At 42.6% G+C, this 19,919-nt stretch overlaps 1 protein-coding gene across 1 annotated transcript in view; it reads right to left on the reverse strand.

The window, feature by feature from the left end:
• Positions 1-19,919, reverse strand: part of ALDH1A1 (aldehyde dehydrogenase 1 family member A1) — a 188,253-nt gene that overhangs the window by 130,527 nt on the left and 37,807 nt on the right. Inside the window, exons 3-4 of the mRNA XM_085633036.1 lie at positions 6,066-6,206; positions 826-955 (exon numbers count right to left, since the gene is read on the reverse strand). Coding sequence (XP_085489162.1) covers positions 826-955; positions 6,066-6,206 — 271 coding nt within the window. The remainder of the gene's footprint in view (positions 1-825; positions 956-6,065; positions 6,207-19,919) is intronic.

Consider the following 19,919-nt stretch of genomic DNA (forward strand, 5'->3'; position numbering starts at 1 on the left):
AGAAAGCGGAACCTTGAGCGGCAATTGGTATGATCGTGCCACTGCGCGCACGCAATCCATTTTCTCTGCTGCTCCCACCTCGGTGCTCCAATGTAAGACTTCGATATTGCGCTCAGACCTTGCAACTATCTCTTCATAATGAGCTCTTTCAGGTCCCTATTCAGGGACACTGATTCTCACCTTGGATTCCTCAACAGGGACGAGTACCTTGTTCTCCTGACAGGCGCTTCTCAGGCATATATCAGTACGTCCTGATGATGATCCCCCTATCTTAGTTGGGATCGAAACGTCGTTGACTTGCACATCTTGACTCCAAACTGTTTTATTTGGATTTATATGAAGCACAAGATGTTTTTCTGTACTGTGAGTGTTCCTACTATGCGATTATTAACGAATTCACTTTGTGTGCACATGCCTGAGGTTTTTAAATCTGCTGATTTCCAACCTTTTACCCACTCAATTTGGAAATAGATTTTGTTTTGTGTTTCATTTTTGTGCGCTTAATAAATACATTGTCTCTCCGTTTGGAGATTTCTGACACAGATATCAATACAGCTCTGTGTAACATTGGTTCTATGTTTGTTGGAGGGACTGCTGTCTCTTATTATAGGTTGCTCAATCAAAGAGCACAGAACATTTTTTGTACGCATTAAAAGTTAATTCTTAAATAAAAATGAAGACTGCCCAGGATAACTTTGAAAACGTGCACAAAACCTGAATAAAAACTTGCCATCCAGCTTCCCTATCGATGAAACCTTTTCATTTCACCCCAGTGAACAGTCTTTTCTTTGAAGTGGCCTGCTACCTCACCTCAGAGCTACTCACCTGAAGGGATAGTGCGACCGTGGTTTTTATCAGCCCAGCCCGCACAGTACCGGACCGATTTAACAGCGCCAGGCAAATCAGCGTAGTAGGCAGCAGCAAAAGGTTTCCCAGCATCAAGGCATTCTAAGGTCTGAAAAACAAAAATACACAATGAGCAAATACAAGATCTGGATTTTCACAAACAACAGCCCCAGGAAGGCTTGCAACTCCATTTTGCGATCTTGCTATAGGGATAGCATCATCGTCTGCTTCAGCTTCCGCTTCAGCTTCCTGCTCCTTATTATGGCTGAGCGAAATTTAAATTGGGCCTGTGTAATTTGTGTCATTTTAGGAATTTCGTTTTCCGCTTGTTATGCGAAATTCCCGATATTAATTATGCCATTATGCCATTTCTCGTATTCATGTAGCATTCACTGTACGAATTTACTACAAATACACTGTAACAACAGTACATGAGCAGTTCTTCGGAGTGGTTTTGTTTAAATAAAATTGACATTGGCTGCATTTTGTCTTAAAATATAGCAAGAAATAACAGATTTGGATTTAGCGTAATTACGCATAATTCTGTCAAAAGTTTGCGTGATTAAGCAATAGAAAATTATGTGAAGTTATCCTGTCCAGAGGAGCATTTTGGTTTTATCACCTCTTCATTGGATCAGTTGTATCTTTCCTTTGCTGACATCAGTAGACTACTTTTCCATATGCATGGCATTCCTTACTCTACTCCTACCTCTTCACACCGATATTTAAAATTGTTGTTGTCTTCCCATTTAGCTCCTCTCTCTTCTATACATTCTGCATGCATTCTCCCTCTCCCCTCCCTGCCTCCATACTTACTCCTTTCCCCAATCACTGCAACCCACTTCACTAGTTCACTCTTCCCACCCCTTGCTTTTTCTCTCTGCTGTCCACTGCCCTCCGCTGCGCAATATTGTGTTCCAACAGCGTCTAGGCTCCACCCAACGTCTAATGGCTATCTTGGATTGATTCAAAATTAGCCTTCAAAATAGCCGTCTTCGCAATTGGCTTTTGCGATGTTAGTGCTGCCATTCAAGAAGCCTTGGCAAAGGTAATACCAGCAGCAAATCAGCTTCAGCAAAGTGAGACTGATTGGCTTTGCTTTGCTAAAGCTTGGTAAAATAGGATTCATGTTCCTTTCCATGCCGTCCCTACTCCTACGAGGGTCAACTACCCCTAAATATGTCACCCACTCATGCAACCTCTTGTGTATATGAGATCAACATGAAGAAAATTGTGTGCATCGAATTTAATTACCTTGTGGAGCATTTGTGGGTGGCATTTCATATTTGAGCAGATGATGGGTTTCGCTTGTTAGTTTGTCCAAAGGTGTTAAGTAATTCTAGTGACCCAATGTTCTTCATTGTTATGGGGGGGCCTAATTATTCCGAAGGACAACAGTCAAAGGGGCAGATTTATGTTCCCTGGCGCATCCCTGCAAATCAGCATGGATGCGCCAGGGAAGATGCGTCACGCAAGTTTGCCCTTGAGCCACCGCAGATGCGCCGCATTTACAATGCGGTGCATCGTGGCGCAAGGACAAGCAGATACGTGACGCATCTGCCGGCGTAAGGTTGGCGCAGTAATGAAGTTGCGTCGCAAGCGACCCTGCACCTGCTTCAAGCAGGTGCTGGGTTTTGACGCATCAGCGTTGGGAAAGTGACTCAGTGAAATCTCATAGATTTCACTGAGTCACTTTTCAGGGGCGTTCCTGTGGCGGAATGCCCTCCCTGAGTAGAAACACCCACATGAAACCTGACGCAGGTTTCATGTGGCGCAGGGCTTTACACCGTGACGCATCTCCATAGATGCGTCACGATGTAAATGGGGCGCAACATGGCGCAGGGTTTATGCCGCCGCTGCGTCACAAAAGTGACGCAACGGCGGCGTAAAAGTGGCGCGAGTCTGATATAAATCTGCCCCAAAGTGTTTAAAGATAATCAGATCATTAATCAGTAGAAGATGGCTTGGACTCCAGTGATCCGAGAATACATCCATCTTTAGAGGCACCAGCACATACCTTGCCTGTAATACCTGCTTCTCGTTGAGTCCCTGTTTGACTCAAGGGCGCCCTCCAGTCAGTTTCAGTGAGAATCATAAACAGAAGCTCAAGGATTTGGCTTTCCGCCATGGCCAAGAGAAGATGAGAAGCAATGGTAACATAAACAGAAAATGTTTAGGAAACAATTCTCCCTCATAATGACTATTTTGGTTGTACTGGATAATTATAATATCAATGACCCATAAAATGTCCTACAATGCACTCCATGGGCCAGTGTACGGAGTTTCGACAGATACTGCTCTGAGGTAAGGTAATTGGACGGCCGGCGTTTGGAGATATCACGCACCCTTTGCCCAAACTCCTGAACTAAAGGAGAATTTGTTTCAAAATCCTGTCCTAAGGTTTTGTTGCTGATTGTTTTCCTATACATACCTTTGCTATGGGGTTCTGCTCTTGCAAACGTATTATCACAAAAACGAAGGGCAAATTGTATTCAGCGACTAGAGCCATATCTCTACATTTACATATCCAAACCTTATCACATGTAAACTTTTATAATGAGAAATGTCCGTGCTAAACATGAGGAAGAAAAAGCAGTTTTCTTTATGTTATTTAGCTTAATGGTTATTGATGCTAACCATAACCTAGCAGATCATACGACCTGTCTATAATTTACAACAGATTAGATGAAATGCAAATGTATACGGTATATATGAATTTTAGTCATGCACAGGCGTGGACATGCTACCCCAAATATAGGTACTGACACTAGCAGAGCTCATAAATGCATATTCTGATCTGCTGACTTGTTTATGTTGGTCTTGTCCGGCTGTCTCATAGTTGTGTGAATCTGGTGTACTGCATGGACATGAATCCTTACAGAATCCTCTGCTTAACACATGCAACTAAGGCTAGTGGCCCAACTTATGTGGTGTATTTGGTATGTTTGACTCGCCCACTTCTCCCCACTGCAAAGGACAAGCCCTCCTTATTGTTTCATTCTGCTGAAAGTACAAAATAACGTGTCAGGAGGTAATAATACACTCAGCAAAGTAATTTAAAAAAGTCCAAAGAGTGCCTGTAGTTTTATTTTGTTTTGTTTACATTCAGTTCCTTTATTATGAGATTCCGGAAAATAACTGCGATAAGAACTGATGAGAATGAGCATGATTTGTATGACACTAAAGGAACTGAAATAAATCAAACAAACAAAAACACTTGGGTTCTTTGGACTTGGAGAGATAGTTTTCTGAAGTGTGCTAAATTCTACCACATAAAAAGTGCTACGCAAACAAATGATGGACGGAATGCTCAATAAATCATACATTCACTGTATTGGAAACTAGATAGGATGAAATTATCCCCGTATAGTAATGGCGCTTACTAATTCCGGTATATTTGAATATCACACGACTATCTATTGGTGCTCAAGGGAAGAAGGGTCATCCGCCGTTCATCAAAGGTGACCACAGTGATCACACAACTTAATTACACAAGCCCGAGCACACAATCAAATATTATTACAATTTACATAGAGTAATATACCACATAGCAACAGTATATAATAAAGTTTGTCTTTTTTTGTTCTTTCTTCCGTTGGTCCAGCCAACACGTATTTCGTCGCCCGGGAGTGACCCACGACTTCCTCAGGGCTAATAGACCTTGTGCAAAACGATCAGTCCTTGTGCCGGTTATAATTCCGTCCTGGCCAAAAGGGCAGGGATAAGTAGCTAGTTCAGTTTGTTTAATTGTTTCTTATCACCAATAGTTGTCCAGTCCGCGTGTGCACGGTCGTGAACATAGATTGGGACAGAATCCGTCCTGGCATCCAAATATTACAAATTTAGCACTTTCATGCTGGGAGGTGTATCCGCGTCCTCCGTCGACTCCCTGTAAGGCCTTCCAAACGGACAGAGGACGCGGATACACGTCCCAGCATGAAAGTGCTAAACTTGTAATATTTGGATGCCAGGACGGATTCTGTCCCAATCTATGCTCACAGGCGTGCACACGCGGACTGGACAACTATTGGTGATACGAATCAATTAAACGAACGGAACTAACTACTTATCCCTGCCCTTTTGGCCGGGACGGAATTATAACCGGCACAAAGGCTGATCGTTTTGCACAAGGTCTATTAGCCCTGATGAAGTAGTGGGTCACTCCCGGGCGACGAAACACGCGCTGGCTGGACCAACGGAAGAAAGAACAATAAAAGACAAACTTTATTATATACTGTTGCTATGTGGTATATTACTCTATGGTAAATTGTAATAATATTTGATTGTGTGCTCGGGCTTGTATAATTAAATCATACATTCACCCCCAGTCAAGAATTCTGAGTTAAATCCATTGTTCTTTTGCTCACCAAGCCACCCCAGTTTAGACCCAGCCATATGCAAATCAGTCTTGACCATGTGCCTCATGGGAACAGTCCAGACCGAACTGCCAAGCCAGGTCCTCCCTGGACCGGAAACAAGCATCCTGGGACTGGTTTCTGGGTACTATCCTTCATCAGCCAGGCTAGCTTGAATCCAGTGGCACAGTGAGCAAGGGACCCACGTTTGGGCATGCCCACCCCAAGTGGGACGGGTATGCCCAGACGTGGGTCCCGTGCTCTCCATACCACTGGAGTCAAGCTATCCTGGCTGATGAGACATTGGGCGCAGGGTCAAGACTGATTTGCATATGGTTGGGTCCAAACTGGAATGGCGTGGTGAGCAAAAAAACTATGGATTTAGGCCCAGATATCTGTACTGGGGTGAATGTATGACATTGTTCTGCATTTTGTCATCAATTGTTCTTTTTGCAAATTCTACCACATGTTATTCGGGAATGCATCAGTAGAGTAACTAATGCAGGAGGTGGATCTCTGGGAAAGGCCCTCTGATACATTAGTCACGTTCATCATAGAAAGATACTGCTGCTTCCAGAATGTGAAATTGCACAGAATCGAAATTTGTATGAGAAAAGGGTGCCATTCTGTAATCAATATGTTGCAACATTATAAACACTGTTTTGGCGCATGAGTTTAAAATTTCATTTTAATAGAGTACCAAATAATGACCCGTTTCAGGAACGTTTAATCATCCAGAAAATCATAAAGAAAATCATCCAGAAAATATTACTGTGACATTTTAGAATCAGTGAATGTTCTGAGCGCCACGTCTTTGCATATTCGTTTTAGAAAGTGTGTGAAAAGTGATCAGAGATTACTCACGCTTAAAATCAGGCGGTCCCTCTCTATTAAGTCAGCCAGTTTATTTAAGATCCTTCCCCTTTCTGAGGCATCCATCCTGCGCCAGGGTGAGCCAAGCTGAAATGCTTCTCTTGCTGCCTTGACAGCCTTGTCAACATCTTCCTACAAAGCAAATAGAAGAAGAGTTCAAGATATTTGATTTAGGAATTTGAAGAAGTTAGAATGCGTTTCACCTGACAGCTTTCAGTTAAGAAACTAATGTGATAAATTAAAATAATATGTAAGTCATTAAAATCTGTATCTGCAAATACAAAGAGATGGGGCATGTAAAATATATGTATAGCAACAAAATGTCCCGTACAAACTGTGCAACTCTTTAATCTCTACCACCTGTCCTGAGTCTCTTACAGTTGCACTGTTTAGGTCTGGTGCCAGCCAAGACCTTGTGATTTTGCTAAAATTACATGACAAATATACTTACTTAAGAAGATGTCTGCCAGCTCTGGCCTGTTGTTGCGCCTTTCAAACTTTGTTTCTGCCCATCATAGCATACAGCATGGGACAATGGGTCGGTCTACTTCAACCACTGGCTAACTTTACTTTGAGTGACTGACTGTATGTTGCTCTTTCACAAGGAGCACATCGGCATACAAACTAGATCACCTCGGTGACAGTGATCTATCTATCTATCTATCTATCTATCTATCTATCTATCTATCTATCTATCTATCTATCTATCTATCTATCTATCTATCTATCTATCTATCTATCTATCTATCTATCTATCTATCTATCTATCTATCTATCTATCTATCTATCTATCTATCTATCTATCTATCTATCTATCTATCTACCTATCTATCTACCTACCTATCTATCTATCTATCTATCTATCTATCTATCTATCTATCTATCTATCTATCTATCTATCTATCTATCTATCTATCTATCTTTGAAAGTATTTCTATCCATCGATCTGCAAACCTTTGTATTCATCGGTCTTTGCAAGCCTCTATCTTTTGGTCTTTGCGAACCTTTGTATCTATCGGTCTTTGCAATCCTCTATCTATTGATCTTTGAAAGCTTCTCTATTTATGAGAAAGATCTACACTCGCATTACAGATATCAATGGTAAGAAGCTGGCATTTTATGAACATTATGTGCACATCTAAAGTTACTTAAAGGGGATTAAAGCCACACTTCGTCCACTAATCTGAGGTTGTGTCGCCCATATTTTTCTTCCATTCACTCGAGCATGCATCAAGGGGTAAAGGGTCAGCCCACTTCCACTATAGGCTTACTTTATTGAGAGTCACAGCATGCCACCATGTCACAAGGAGCACATTCAAGCACACACAGTAGTTCCCTTAAGTTCCTGGAGATACTATCGTAATGTTTGCTGTTTGAGACCACACATATATATTTTTTGAAGAATGATGAGGGGCAGGCAGCTCTAGAATAATAACCATGAGAAAACAAAACAAAACAAAAATTGCCAAAGGAAAAAGGCTGGAGAACAACATCAGACTTCTTGGTTTTGGCAATGTTTTGCTTTTTTGTTTGTAACTCCTCTAATTCCGAACCATGCTCCCCACAGTCACCTTTTCACTGTAGCATGAGAAAGGTGACCTAAATTGGCCATCCCACTCAGTATCTAAAGGGGGAGACTAGATTGACCCCCTCTACACAAACCTGACTGGTGACGCAATAGTGATAGCTTTTGGAGTGCAAAGCTGTACCCAAGGCAGTTGCCTACTACCATCACATGGCAAAATAAATCCAGTGGCTTGATACAGAGGGAGAATGGTAATGTTTTGTTTACTGTCGAAGATGTTCATAGACATAATGTGAGGATTTGGGTGTCTTATGTGATACGGCTGTGGGGCCTTATCGTGTAATACACTTGCAAAGCTGGTCTTGTGTCCAGTCAGACTCATTGGTAAATCTTAGGCTCAACCCTGGGTAGCTGTGGCTTCAAGCAGCAAGGCTTTACAAAGGAGCTTAGTGTAAAGCATTTAACAGCACCAAACAACAAAATAAGAATGTCACACAACACAAAAGAGACACAACAACAATTTATAAAAATAGAGCTTATTTTTATACATTTTTAGAGACCTTGATTATCAAGACCAGAGGGTTCCAGAGATACACATGCTTGAACGTTAAAATACTTTTAAATGCAACCACATACACGCACTGGTCAACAAAAAGTTTGTAAACTTTTTCAAAGTTTGAAAGAGCTAGTTCGGCAAATCCGGCACAGCTTGGTTGACCAAATACAACAGGATATAGGTCTATTGGGCAAGAGATGATACTTTGAACAGTTGCCTAGCCACAAGAGCATTTTTAGAGCAAGTACCAAGCTATACAGGATGACTGCCATAGCCTACAGCAGAGTGGTTCTGATGCTGGGGATGTAGGCTAAAGATGCTCAAAGGATGCTCCGATTGCCCTGCAGTTGACGGGGCATCTTTGTGGTTGTTCCTTGGTCCACGGGTGACAAAGGGCGACTCTGGCCACATCGATGAAAGTCCCTTGCAGACATCTACTTTGCAGCAGCAGGCCACACGATGTTGGGCTACTGTTCTCGTTGCACCGTGGTTGGTTGAATATATGATGGCAATTTAATTTCATAAACTTAACAAAGGTTCACCATGAGACCATTTGTCCCACAACCATGCTGCCTCTTTAGAGGCAGAGGGATTCGTGAGGGCTCCCTCAAATATAATTCCTCTCTGTTCACATAGGAAATTGGATACAGAAATAGCTTTTAGGACTGTCATATTGTAGTTCATATTACCAAGACACTGGCCCTTGTTACAAGTGCAGGGCTAAATTCCGATCCTTATGCAAACAGATCTTTTGTTGTGTGCGAATTATCACACTCTCACAGTTTTGCCCTGGTAAATTCTGAAGGTTCAAACCAGAAAAAATGTGCGTAGCAAAGCAAAACAAGAATCTGGTCTGCTAAATATTGATTATACATGTTTTGCTTCATTTTACAGCTGAAAATTCGGAATAGAATTATTTGCCATTAGTAGTAAATCCCTCCCTCTCGGGTAATGGTATTTTCCATATGTGAAAAATATCACACCCTATTCGACCCCAACTTGTATTGAGGGTCATAGTTTATCAATCCAGACTCGTCCTAAACCTCGACTGCAAAGGTACAAAATGTTGTCTGGCTGCACCTAATCAATAACATCCATTGCATTCCTGTGGCCACTGCATGATCATCAAATACCTACCTTGTTCCAAATCATGTAGGCAACAAGAATCTTCTAGCAAAGTCCATAGGATTGTAAACAACCTCTGCCAAATTGACAGAACTTCTTTAAGGATTTTTTAAGCTTGGAAACTGGTTTCTATTTTCTTATCTAATGTGAACACATCAACCTATTTTTCCAAAGCTTTGCCCCAACGGAGTGATGTACTGTATTGTTGTCAACTCAATTTATCAGTCGATATTTCTACCGTAACAAGTTGTGCCATTTCTTTTCTTATATTTCATCAGGTTGGTGGTACAAAATGAGAAATAATATAAATTGCTATCATCCATTATTAACAGTACCAATTGTTGCCATAGAACAATCACACACTATAGCAGACAGCACAATAAGATTACACCATAATTGTGCTAAAGGCTTGGCTATTATGGGCACTTGAGAGGTATAGTTCCGGTCAAGGCATTTCGATTTTATTTCGTGTTTTTATATTGAATTTGTTACAGGCCCGAGTTAGAAAGCATTCTAACTGCAGTAGGTAGAAAGTCAAAATGCCAAAATATGGTTTTAATGACTGTGAAAACAACTCATAAACATGCATTCACTAGTGGGAATAAATGGAACCTCATCAAAAAATATCACAGAAAAACCAGCAGTTCAACAGCAAAATTGTTTCCAGAAACAATACACTAGTGCATCAAACTATAATCTGCGAGTTAGTTGTGATGATTTGAATGCACGTATGTGGCTATGAAGTTTTTTAAATACGTTTTATTGCTATTTATGTTTTTATAAATAACAGAGCAACACACCATTCGAGGAGTTCAACTTTTTCAGGTGTAATAATCTTGACATAATCTTCACCGCTCTGGACACGTTGGGCCCAATTCACAAAGGGCCTCTGCACTCATGGCGGAAGCCCAGCAGTCGTGGAGGGAGGCCCACACTTGCTGTGAGACCTCCACATTGCAGTTTGTCAATGCAGAGGTCCCTCCATGAGTGGGAGTCCCCCGCCATGATGGTGGGGGGCCTCCGCCACGAGTGCAGAGCATACATGCCAATAGATCCGATTTTTCAAGTCAAAAATGGCTTTATTTTAGCTGTCTCATGCCTGAAATTGCATGTTCTACAATAGAAGCCAATGGGGAATATTCGTTCTCCCGATTTTTTATTTTAAATCTCCCACGTCCCTGACCGCAAATGTTGGCATGTATGGCGCAGGCACTTTGTGAATTGGACCATATGTAAATTGTTCTGTTTCTCCTGGAGCCCCATCCCTGCCCAATCTCCTCCACTCTCTGCCTTACCCCCCATTCTCCCATGTAGGGTTCACTTGAGCCTGCAGTCAGGGGACTATGTCATCCTATTAATTTTCTTCTTTAAACTCTTTATTCGATTGTAAAGGCAAACATAAAAGAGAATAAAAACCACAACACGTACCCTCATACACATAAAGCATAAACTGTGTGCAATAAATGGGAAGAAAAAAATAATTACCAAGCACTATTAAAACCGATAAAAGCCCCGCAATAACAACACATTAGAAAGCCCGGATCTCAACGCAGCTTGTAAAAAACAAAAAACAGCATATACAACGTTATTGTTAGGAAGCAGCTGCAGGCACATAAGTGCAGGACATTCTTGTGTAAAGTTCAGGGACTTCCACAATGGGATAATGAACTGCTTTCTGGGCACACTTAAATATTTACAGAACCTTACAAAATGTAGAGTGTCCTGCGAAGGCCTATTTCACAGCTGCAGAGCAACATGATGCCCTAGTGATTGCAGCCACTAGGGGATGCCAGAAGATGGTGTAACAAATTAAACCTAAACCCTAACAATACAAATCTGTCCCTCCCATTGGATACCTGGGCAGGTTAAGACTCCGGACCCAGAAGCATATATCCCCACACCATAGGTTTCATCAGCTCTGCTTGTTCTCTAGTTAACAAGACACACTCTTCGAACAAGTCCTTCATCCTTCCCAATTCTAAAAGAGATAGTGAGCTGGGATTCAAAAATATGTCTGCCCGACGCAAGTCGGCAAAAGTTCACATAGGCGATCCTGGGAATTCTGTTTGCTTGGTCAAGGGACAGGCAGTCTGAGAGAATCTATCTGTTCAGCTTCAGTTCCTCCCTGGTCCAGATCTTAATTCAGCACATCAAAGTACTAAGGGCGACTATGTCAGCTAAATATCTTAATCCAAGCTACTCATGGACAGAGAAGGCCAGGGTGCTTTTAGAGACCTACACCAGCCATTTTATAAACTCATTTTTGGCGGACTGCATTTTGTCACTCTTCACATACCCCCATACCTCACTGCCATACAGGACATGTGAGACACATTTCGACTGATAGATCTTGAGCAAAATGCATGGTGACTAAGAACCCAACCAATGCACAAAGCTGGCCACAACCCCAGTGGCCTTAACAAGCTCACAACTCCTCCCATTAATCAGGGGCTTCTGCTACCTATTAATCCTTCAACCCAAGTTACCAGATCTTATTCCACTGCCTCATCCCGCCTTGAGGGCCTGATCTGTTGTTCGTCTGCAATAGCACATTCTGTTAAATCCCTCTTCCACTGCGCCACCACCTGGGCCCATGGTTTCACCCAGTGTATTGCTTTCATGTGTCTCACAAAACTACTCCCAATGCGAACATTTTGGGTTCCAATTTTGATCGCTGCTGCCTTGGGACAATGCCCACGAGACACGGCATGACAGAGCCCTCCAGTGCTAGTCCTATAATACACGTTAGGAGCAGCAATATGTCTCTCTAAAATTCTGCTCACAGTAGGTGTCTCTGGATAAAATTTGGTAAGATTCTGTGGAGTCATGTAGGTCCTATGTAGGTAGTGGACGTATCCGAGCTTCAAATGTGCAGGTTATACCTGTTTGACTTGTGCTCAAATTTTTCTCCAGTCTGCCATTTGTCAAGACATCAGGGCAGCCTTCCTCCCAGCATGCACGGGTCCAGTCTTTGCGCCCTCCCATCCATTACTAGGGCTGCATATAAGTGAGTTATCAACTGTCTGCAATAGGCCAATTCCACAATGTGCCTCACTGTGACATGTCCCTGAGGTTTGGCAGGGAACGAGGGCCAGATCGTGTGCATGATATGTGCTATCATGGTAAAATGTAAAAACTGTCCCGGTTCCACCCCAAACAGCTCCTGCTGAGCAAAGGACACAAAATGATCATTAGGTATAGGTCCCTGACTTTTATACATTCTCCCATGCACCGTACTGCAGGAGGTGTCTTTATTCATATTGTTAAAAAGGCCTTAATGTCCTCAGAGGAAGATCCTTTGCAAAGGCGGGTCCACGGAAGTCCTTGCTGACCACCCTGAACCACACTGTCACCAATTGCCAAATTAAGTATGGGGGTCTCTTGCGACTCCCACCCCTATCAAAAACACCACTGGAAGTGTGTAGGGACTGTGTGTATCTGCCAAGAGCAGTGTTTCCTAACTGGGGCCCTGGTCTAACCACTGCACCACATTCTGTAATTGCAGTGAAACGTAATAAAGCAACCCGTTCGGCCGCCCAACCCGCCTTTGTCCCATGGGAGTTTCAGAAAGGACAAACTCACCGACTTCTCTTACCCACCCAACCCAGGTCAGTCAGCAGCCTATCCAACCAGGCAAATGTCAGCGCCTGCACCAGGCACATCACATTCTTCAGGATGTACAAGCACTTCAGCAGTAACACCATTTTTGTCAGGGCAACACTCCCCACCATAGACAATGAGAGTACTTTCCAAAAGTCAACTGACCTCAGTCCTTCTATCAGCCTCCCTACATTCAGATAATACTGCTCCTGTTGGCCTCGGGTCACCCACATTCCCAAATAATGAATCATGTCCCACTCAGGGTCGAGCCCAAGACCCTCTGGAAGGGCAAACCCCCCACACTCCAGTTCACCCAGTAGAAATAGTTCAGAATTATCTCGGTTGGTTCATGCCCCGACACTTATGCAAAGTCTTTGAACACCTCAAAGAAGAGGGGCACCGAATGCACTGGATACTGTAGATCGATTAACTTATCATATGCCTACATTGATACCATAAGGTTGCGTTTGCTGCCTGAATGTTCCAAACTCCAAGGGATATCGTTCCACTACAATTGCAAACATGACCAGTGGGTAGGGGGTACCCCTGACTAGTCCCTGTGCCTAATCGCTAGGTTTCAGAAATGATGTTTCCTGTTCTCACTCTGGCCACCAGTTCAGTGTACAAGAGCGTGGCACATCCAATAAACCCTGGACCAAAAACCATTTGGTGCATGGTCACCCACATGTAGCTCCAACCCACTGTGTTGAAAGCACGTTCTAGATCCAGGGTTGCCAGAGCCAGGTCATCCCCTGATCCTGTGACCATATGCATAACGTGGGACAGTCACCTGTTATTGTACGTTGCGCTCCTTCCCGGGTTAAAACCAATCTGTTCAGAGTGGACAAGTTCACTGACAACCCGCAGGAGCCTATTGGCCAAGACCTTACACATCCATGTTTAGCATGGAGAATGGCATGTAGGAAGAAAGGTGCTCTGGGTTCCTGTCCCCCCTTCAGAATCAAAACCATCACTGCTTCTCTCATAGTTGAGAGAAGCTCTCCTTTCTTCTGTGCCTCTAGGAAAACCTCCAAGAGGGTCTCAAGGAGTGAGTCAGATAGTGCTTGGGATATCTTATGTTGCAGCCCATCTGCTCTGGGTGAATTACCCCATACCTATATCCAAGAGTGTCTCCTTAAATTCTTCAACCTCTAATGGGCCATCAAGGCTATGCCTCTGTTTAGCTGTGAGGTTCACAAACATTGTTCCATTAAGGAACTGCCCCAAGGCATTCTCTGACATGGTATAATGAAGACAGAAAATTAAGGTCTACTCACTTCAATGAAATTACCAGCAGAAAAATGTGTTCAGCACTACGTGTTAAAGGATGAATACAGCCCTAAGCTGCCTTTGGTAACAGGATCGAAAAAAGAGCACAGATGGAGACAGGACCCGCCAGGGAGGAAAGTAGATATGAGCTTCAGTAGAAACGGGAAATATAATTAGGGATAGAACAAATAGAAGGTCGCAAGCCCACATTCAAAGAATATGTATCAGAGAATATATGTTGATAAGGCAGCACACAGGCACAGAACAAGTGGTAGGCTAGGCTTTGCCAAGCAGCAGTGGGAGCATAGCATTGTTAGAATTAAAGCACTAGACAAGTCAAGGACAGCAGTAGTGTAGCAGTGGTATGGAAACGTAACTAATGATAACATGTGCACCTGAGTCGCATTTAGTAAACACATGACTATCAGTTTTTGCAGAAAGTATAACCTTTTGATAGCATTTTTATTCTTTAGAAGATGCTCATTTACCATGCAAATGTACGACGTATGTACGATAAGACAGTGGTTCCCAAACTTTTGACTTCTGGGGACCCCCACTTAATCATTACTGGAACCCAGGGACCCCAACTGAATCATTATTTGAATCCGGGGACCCCCCATGAGTCATTACTGGAAGCCAGGGACCCCGGCCTAAGCAATGTTGATGATTTGAACCTCAAAACAATACACAAAAATACAAAAAAAATGTATTCCTCAAACAAATACACAAACAAAACATTTTATTTAATTAGAAAACATATAAATAAAGAAGAAATCAAAATGTAATTTTAATTAAATGGTTGGAGCTCTTCTAAATTCAATTGAGGCAGCTCAACATCCATTCTATATTCAGTTTGATGGACCTGCACCTCTCCCACAAATTAATCTGAGGATACTAATTTAATTTTTAGCCTCCAGTTTCAAATTCCTTCACATTTACAGTATGCTTTAAAATGTTCAATTGTACATTTAGCCTCTTTATATATCTGCACTTTATTGATCTGTTAATATTATTCGATTTTCAAAGTAGTCCCGGATCCCCTGAGGAGGCTTCGGGGACCCCCAGGGGTCCCCGGACCCCAGTTTGGGAACCACTGCGATAAGACATTGATAGACGAAACGGTCCATTACATTGGAAGTCGAAATTCAGATTCCAGTTCCAGCAACTTTGGTGGAGCCTGCCAAGGAGTTCATCACAACTTCTCCAAACTCTGTCCGAGGGAGCAACTGCCTGCCATCGATTGAATGATAACTGCAACAAATATCAGTTAAGCAAGTCTTATACTAAAAGGCTGCCTATTCAAGGGAGGAGAGATCGAACTTCGAAGCTTACATTTTCTAATTGTATGACTCTTTTGCAAGCATAGTATATGAATGCATGCATGGGCTTTTTCTTTTTCTTTTGTTATGATGATATTATATGCTTTGAGAAACGAAATATGGTGATTCCCGCTACGCACTGGAAGACTACCTAGTGCAGATTCCCCTTTGAATTGGAAGGGATACTCCTTCGAGGGGTGATCTAACAGGTATTAGTGCATTACCAAGGAGACAAGCTCCTGGAAGAGACACTCCTTCAGGGATATCTTGTAGGTATTAGTGAATTACCTAGGAGACAAGCTCCTGGAAGAAGGGAATGCCCTAGCTGAAGGAAACTTCTGGAAGAAACATTCCTTCAGAAGTGCTTGCAGGTATCAAGGTTTAACCTTGAAAGCCAGAGTAGGAATAGTGACGGCACTGGGAAATAAGTGTGTGAAGTCTGACGTGGTAAAGAGACGGTCATTCGATAGGCGCTGACAAGCCTTACTCTGAAAAAGTCAGACACCTGGCTCCCGAATTCCCAGATTTCAGAAATCTTGGAGGCATTTTAAAGGAAGAATGACCAAGGTTGAGATATCAGTTGGCAAAAGGACAGCGAATCACTGGTGTCAATTGACTTTACCCTGAGCATGGCCAGACTCTTGGTTGCGAAACAGCGAAGAGCATGAGGTGTATGTAGATATCCCTCCATGAATAAAGAAGACAATATAAAGAATATGTAGTTAGTGCATAATCATTAAGGGCAAATCTTAGAGAAGTGTCAGGGGTCCCGCAGGTGTTATACAATCTGGTATAAGTGAGGAAGAAAGGCAGCATGATTTGTCTGATATATTTGGTATTTCAGTACAGACTCCTAAGGTGTCCTGGGGAAACATTATCCTTGCTAAAAAAAAAATGCATGAATAAAACATCTCAAGACAAGCCTAAAATTAATAATAACTTCCGATCAGTGAGTCCGATAATTTACCATGGCAAGATGAGATTGAATTCCGTGTCCATTTAATAACCCAAGAACTCATATAATCACAGTCACCTATCATATTAGAAGCCCTTCTTGATGCATTCCTTACAGTTATTTATGATTCAGGAGTTTGAAATATGAATAGGAGGCCCCATTCTCGAGCACTGCAGATAGTCATTTACATTCATGATAATATTGTAACATGTATAGCATCAGGCCCAAATCCTCTTAGACCCAACCCAGAAATAACTATTGATTAAGTGTTACACAGACTAGCATTATGTGTGCTTGATGTTCTTCACTTTGGTCTCACGGTGGCACATGTGAAGTCAGGTAACTCTGCATAAGATTAATATACGTGCTTACCACTACCATATGAGAGCAATATATATTAGCAAAGGAAACAGGTTCAAGAGGGCGCACGACAGTGGGCTAAAGAGCAAGGCATAAAAAAAATGACACTTTTATTGTATATTAGAAATGCACACACATCCTGTGGGGACTATGGAGACCACTCTGGAACATCTAGTAAAGACTTTCCCTGCAAACAAGAAGATACAAAAGTATTGTAAACAATGGCACTAAGGCACTAAGGGCCACTCTCAGCCATGGCCAAAGTATGGGGCACATTTAATGAAGGCATAATTGAGCACACATTGACTAACATTTGCTCTAAGTATAACAGAAAAAAAAGACAGAAAAGGGAAACCACTCTGTCATTATGACGAGTATCCTGCGATACGAAAGCAAACATGAAACCAACAGCACCCAAAAAGGTAGATTAGATTTTGTACTCGAGCTGCAGCAAAATCCACTTGAATGGCTGGGCTCTCTTGTGCAATGCATGGTGACATTCAGGCTGATTTTCATGGCTGCTTGCGCTACCGGCGCTAAATTGCAGCATGAACAGCAGATTTTCCACCCATTGGCTGAGCTCTGCTGAATCTCGCTCAATTTTTCTGTAACCCCGCTGAATACTGTGGAGTGAAACTCCACAAGTTCCACCCACTCCTGATATTTTCTTGAAAACCAAAATTATGGCTAACTTTGCATTTGTTGATTTTTCTTTTTTTTTTATGTTAAAAAGTATACATTGTCTTCCATCAAGAAACACTGAATCAAAATATTTCCTCATGTCATAACAATAACTGTTTCAACACCTAAATAATGAATATAACATTTTAGTTAGCAATTCTAATTTTTGAGGAATTGTGTGAAATGTCTTTTTCATTTGGATGTAAGAAACTAACATGTTCTGAGTTTCTAATCGCCATACACAGAGGTACAATGTTTGGCTCGCCGTTATTAGCGAGGCCACAGCAGAAAGAAATCGTTGAAAGAAAATATGTAAGGTAATATGCGTGACTAACATTACAGGTAAGAAATAAAAAAACTGAAAAGTCATCACCAACGTTTACAGATATCAACTGAGTAAAATAAATTATAACAAGCATGAAGAGAGTGTGTGAAAGGGTTATGGTAAAAAAGAATGGAATCTATGGGGGAAAGAGCTGCATGTAGGTTAAGGAGTAGCATCTTTCAAAGAGCCTTTTGAACGCTCTCAGTCAAATACAAGATTGGGGGTTCGTAACTGTGACAACATTTACCTTTGTACTTCAAAACAAGTGTAGGACATAAATATCTCCAGTGGAATGAACCTGGGCTGGAACCTCTACCAGAGAGGGGAACAATAAAAGCTTTCTGTCGAGTGCAAACATCCGGGACACAGTTGCAAGATGAAGCTGACCTACAAGTGCATGCAGACGATTTTGAGAATCAGTTTTGTACACATTAGGACTGAGAAACATTTCTGGAGCATAAATGTGTTTAGCGGGATGAGACAGATGTGTGTAGCCAGTGGGGTTGCTCTCACTTTCTATGTTTATGTTCATGTTTATGGGATTTGTAGCATGCCAGCTACTCAAAGAGTGTCCCGGCACAAGCCCAGTGTTAAAAGAAGCAGAAGAAAATTAACAGAGTAGATGAAAAGGAAAGTCTTAAGCCTTTTCCTATAGAGCTTAGATCCTGAATGCTGCAGAGGTCCAGAGGGAGTTGGTTCCAGGCCACAGCTGCCTAGTAGGCAAGGGAGCTGCTGCCAACCCTTTTTAGGTGAAACCTAGGGATGTGGGCCAAAAGCCACTTGGCTGAGCATAGCTGCCTGCGAGGGACATAGAACCTGAATCACTTTCTCAAGTATGTGGGGCCAAGCACATAGAGAGCTGCATGTGCCAGGACCAAGGATTTGAACTTCACCCTCTCTATCACCGGCAGCCAGTGCAGATTAAGCAGGTGTTGTCTAACGCTGGTCTTTATAGGAATATTGAGAAGAGTTCAGGCCGCGGCGTTCTGCACTACCTGAAGTTTGTTCAGTAGATAGCGGGTCAGACCAACGTAGAAGGCATTGGCGTAATCAAGGTGCGAAGATAACAGCGCAAGGGTGACAGTTTCCCTTGCAGAGATGGGGAGAAGAGGGAGAAACCTTTTAAAGGATTTTAAGGTGCCAAAGCACAGACCCGTAAACTTTTTAATCTGAGGGGTGAAGGTCAACTTCTCATCAAGCCAGATCCCTAAATTCTTCGTGGGTTGGTCGTTGGAAGTTGGCTGGGGAGATTCTTCAGGCCAGAACGAGTTCCAGAATTGCGGGTGAAAATTCCCAAAGAGAAGAATCTTGTTTTTTTTCCTTGTTACATTTTAACTGGGCAGAAGAAAGCTAACTAAAGACAGCTGACAGGCATGATTTGACTAAGGAGGTGGTGGAGTCATTTTTATTCCATGAGAAAAGGAGCTGGGTGTCTTCTACATATTCAATGACTTTGGCACCGAGATCTTCAGCCATCTGGATAAGGGGAGACTTCTAAATGTTAAAGAGCAGAGGGCTCAATATAGACCCTTGTGGCACACCTGTGGTCAGGTCCTGGGGTGAGGCTGAAAATTGTGGGATCCAGATTTGCTGCATGCTGTCCTCAAGACAGGATTTCAGCTACCGCCAAGCAGACCTTGATACTCCAATTTCCTGGAGACGGGCCAGGAGCAGGGTGTGCGGCACTGTGTCGAATGCAGCTGACAGGTCCAACAGAATCAGGGCATCCCTGCCTCCTAAGACTAAGGTTTCCCGGGTGGCCTCAGAGATTTCGAACAGAGCTGACTCAGTGCTGTGAAAGGCTCTGAATCCAGATTGGGATAGGTGGAGAAGACCATGTTCCTCTACATATTCGGACAGCTGTTTGTTAACCAGTTTTTCGCGCACTTTCTCCACTGCAGGGAGGAGGGAAATATGGCAATAGCTGGAGGGGATGTTGGGGTCAAGAGCGGGTTTTTTCAATAGAGGGACATTTTTTGCTTGTTTCCAGGCTGGAGGCACAATGGCTGAGGTAAGAGATAGGTTGATAAGCATATTCAACTCTGGGTTCATCACCTCAGTAGCCTTGGCTAGCAATTTAGCTGGACAAGGATCAGACAGCAAACCAGATTTAAGTGATTTGAGGGTTGC

The sequence above is a fragment of the Triturus cristatus genome, chromosome 2_1, assembly GCF_964204655.1.
Source record: "Triturus cristatus chromosome 2_1, aTriCri1.1, whole genome shotgun sequence".
Lineage (NCBI taxonomy): Eukaryota > Metazoa > Chordata > Amphibia > Caudata > Salamandridae > Triturus > Triturus cristatus.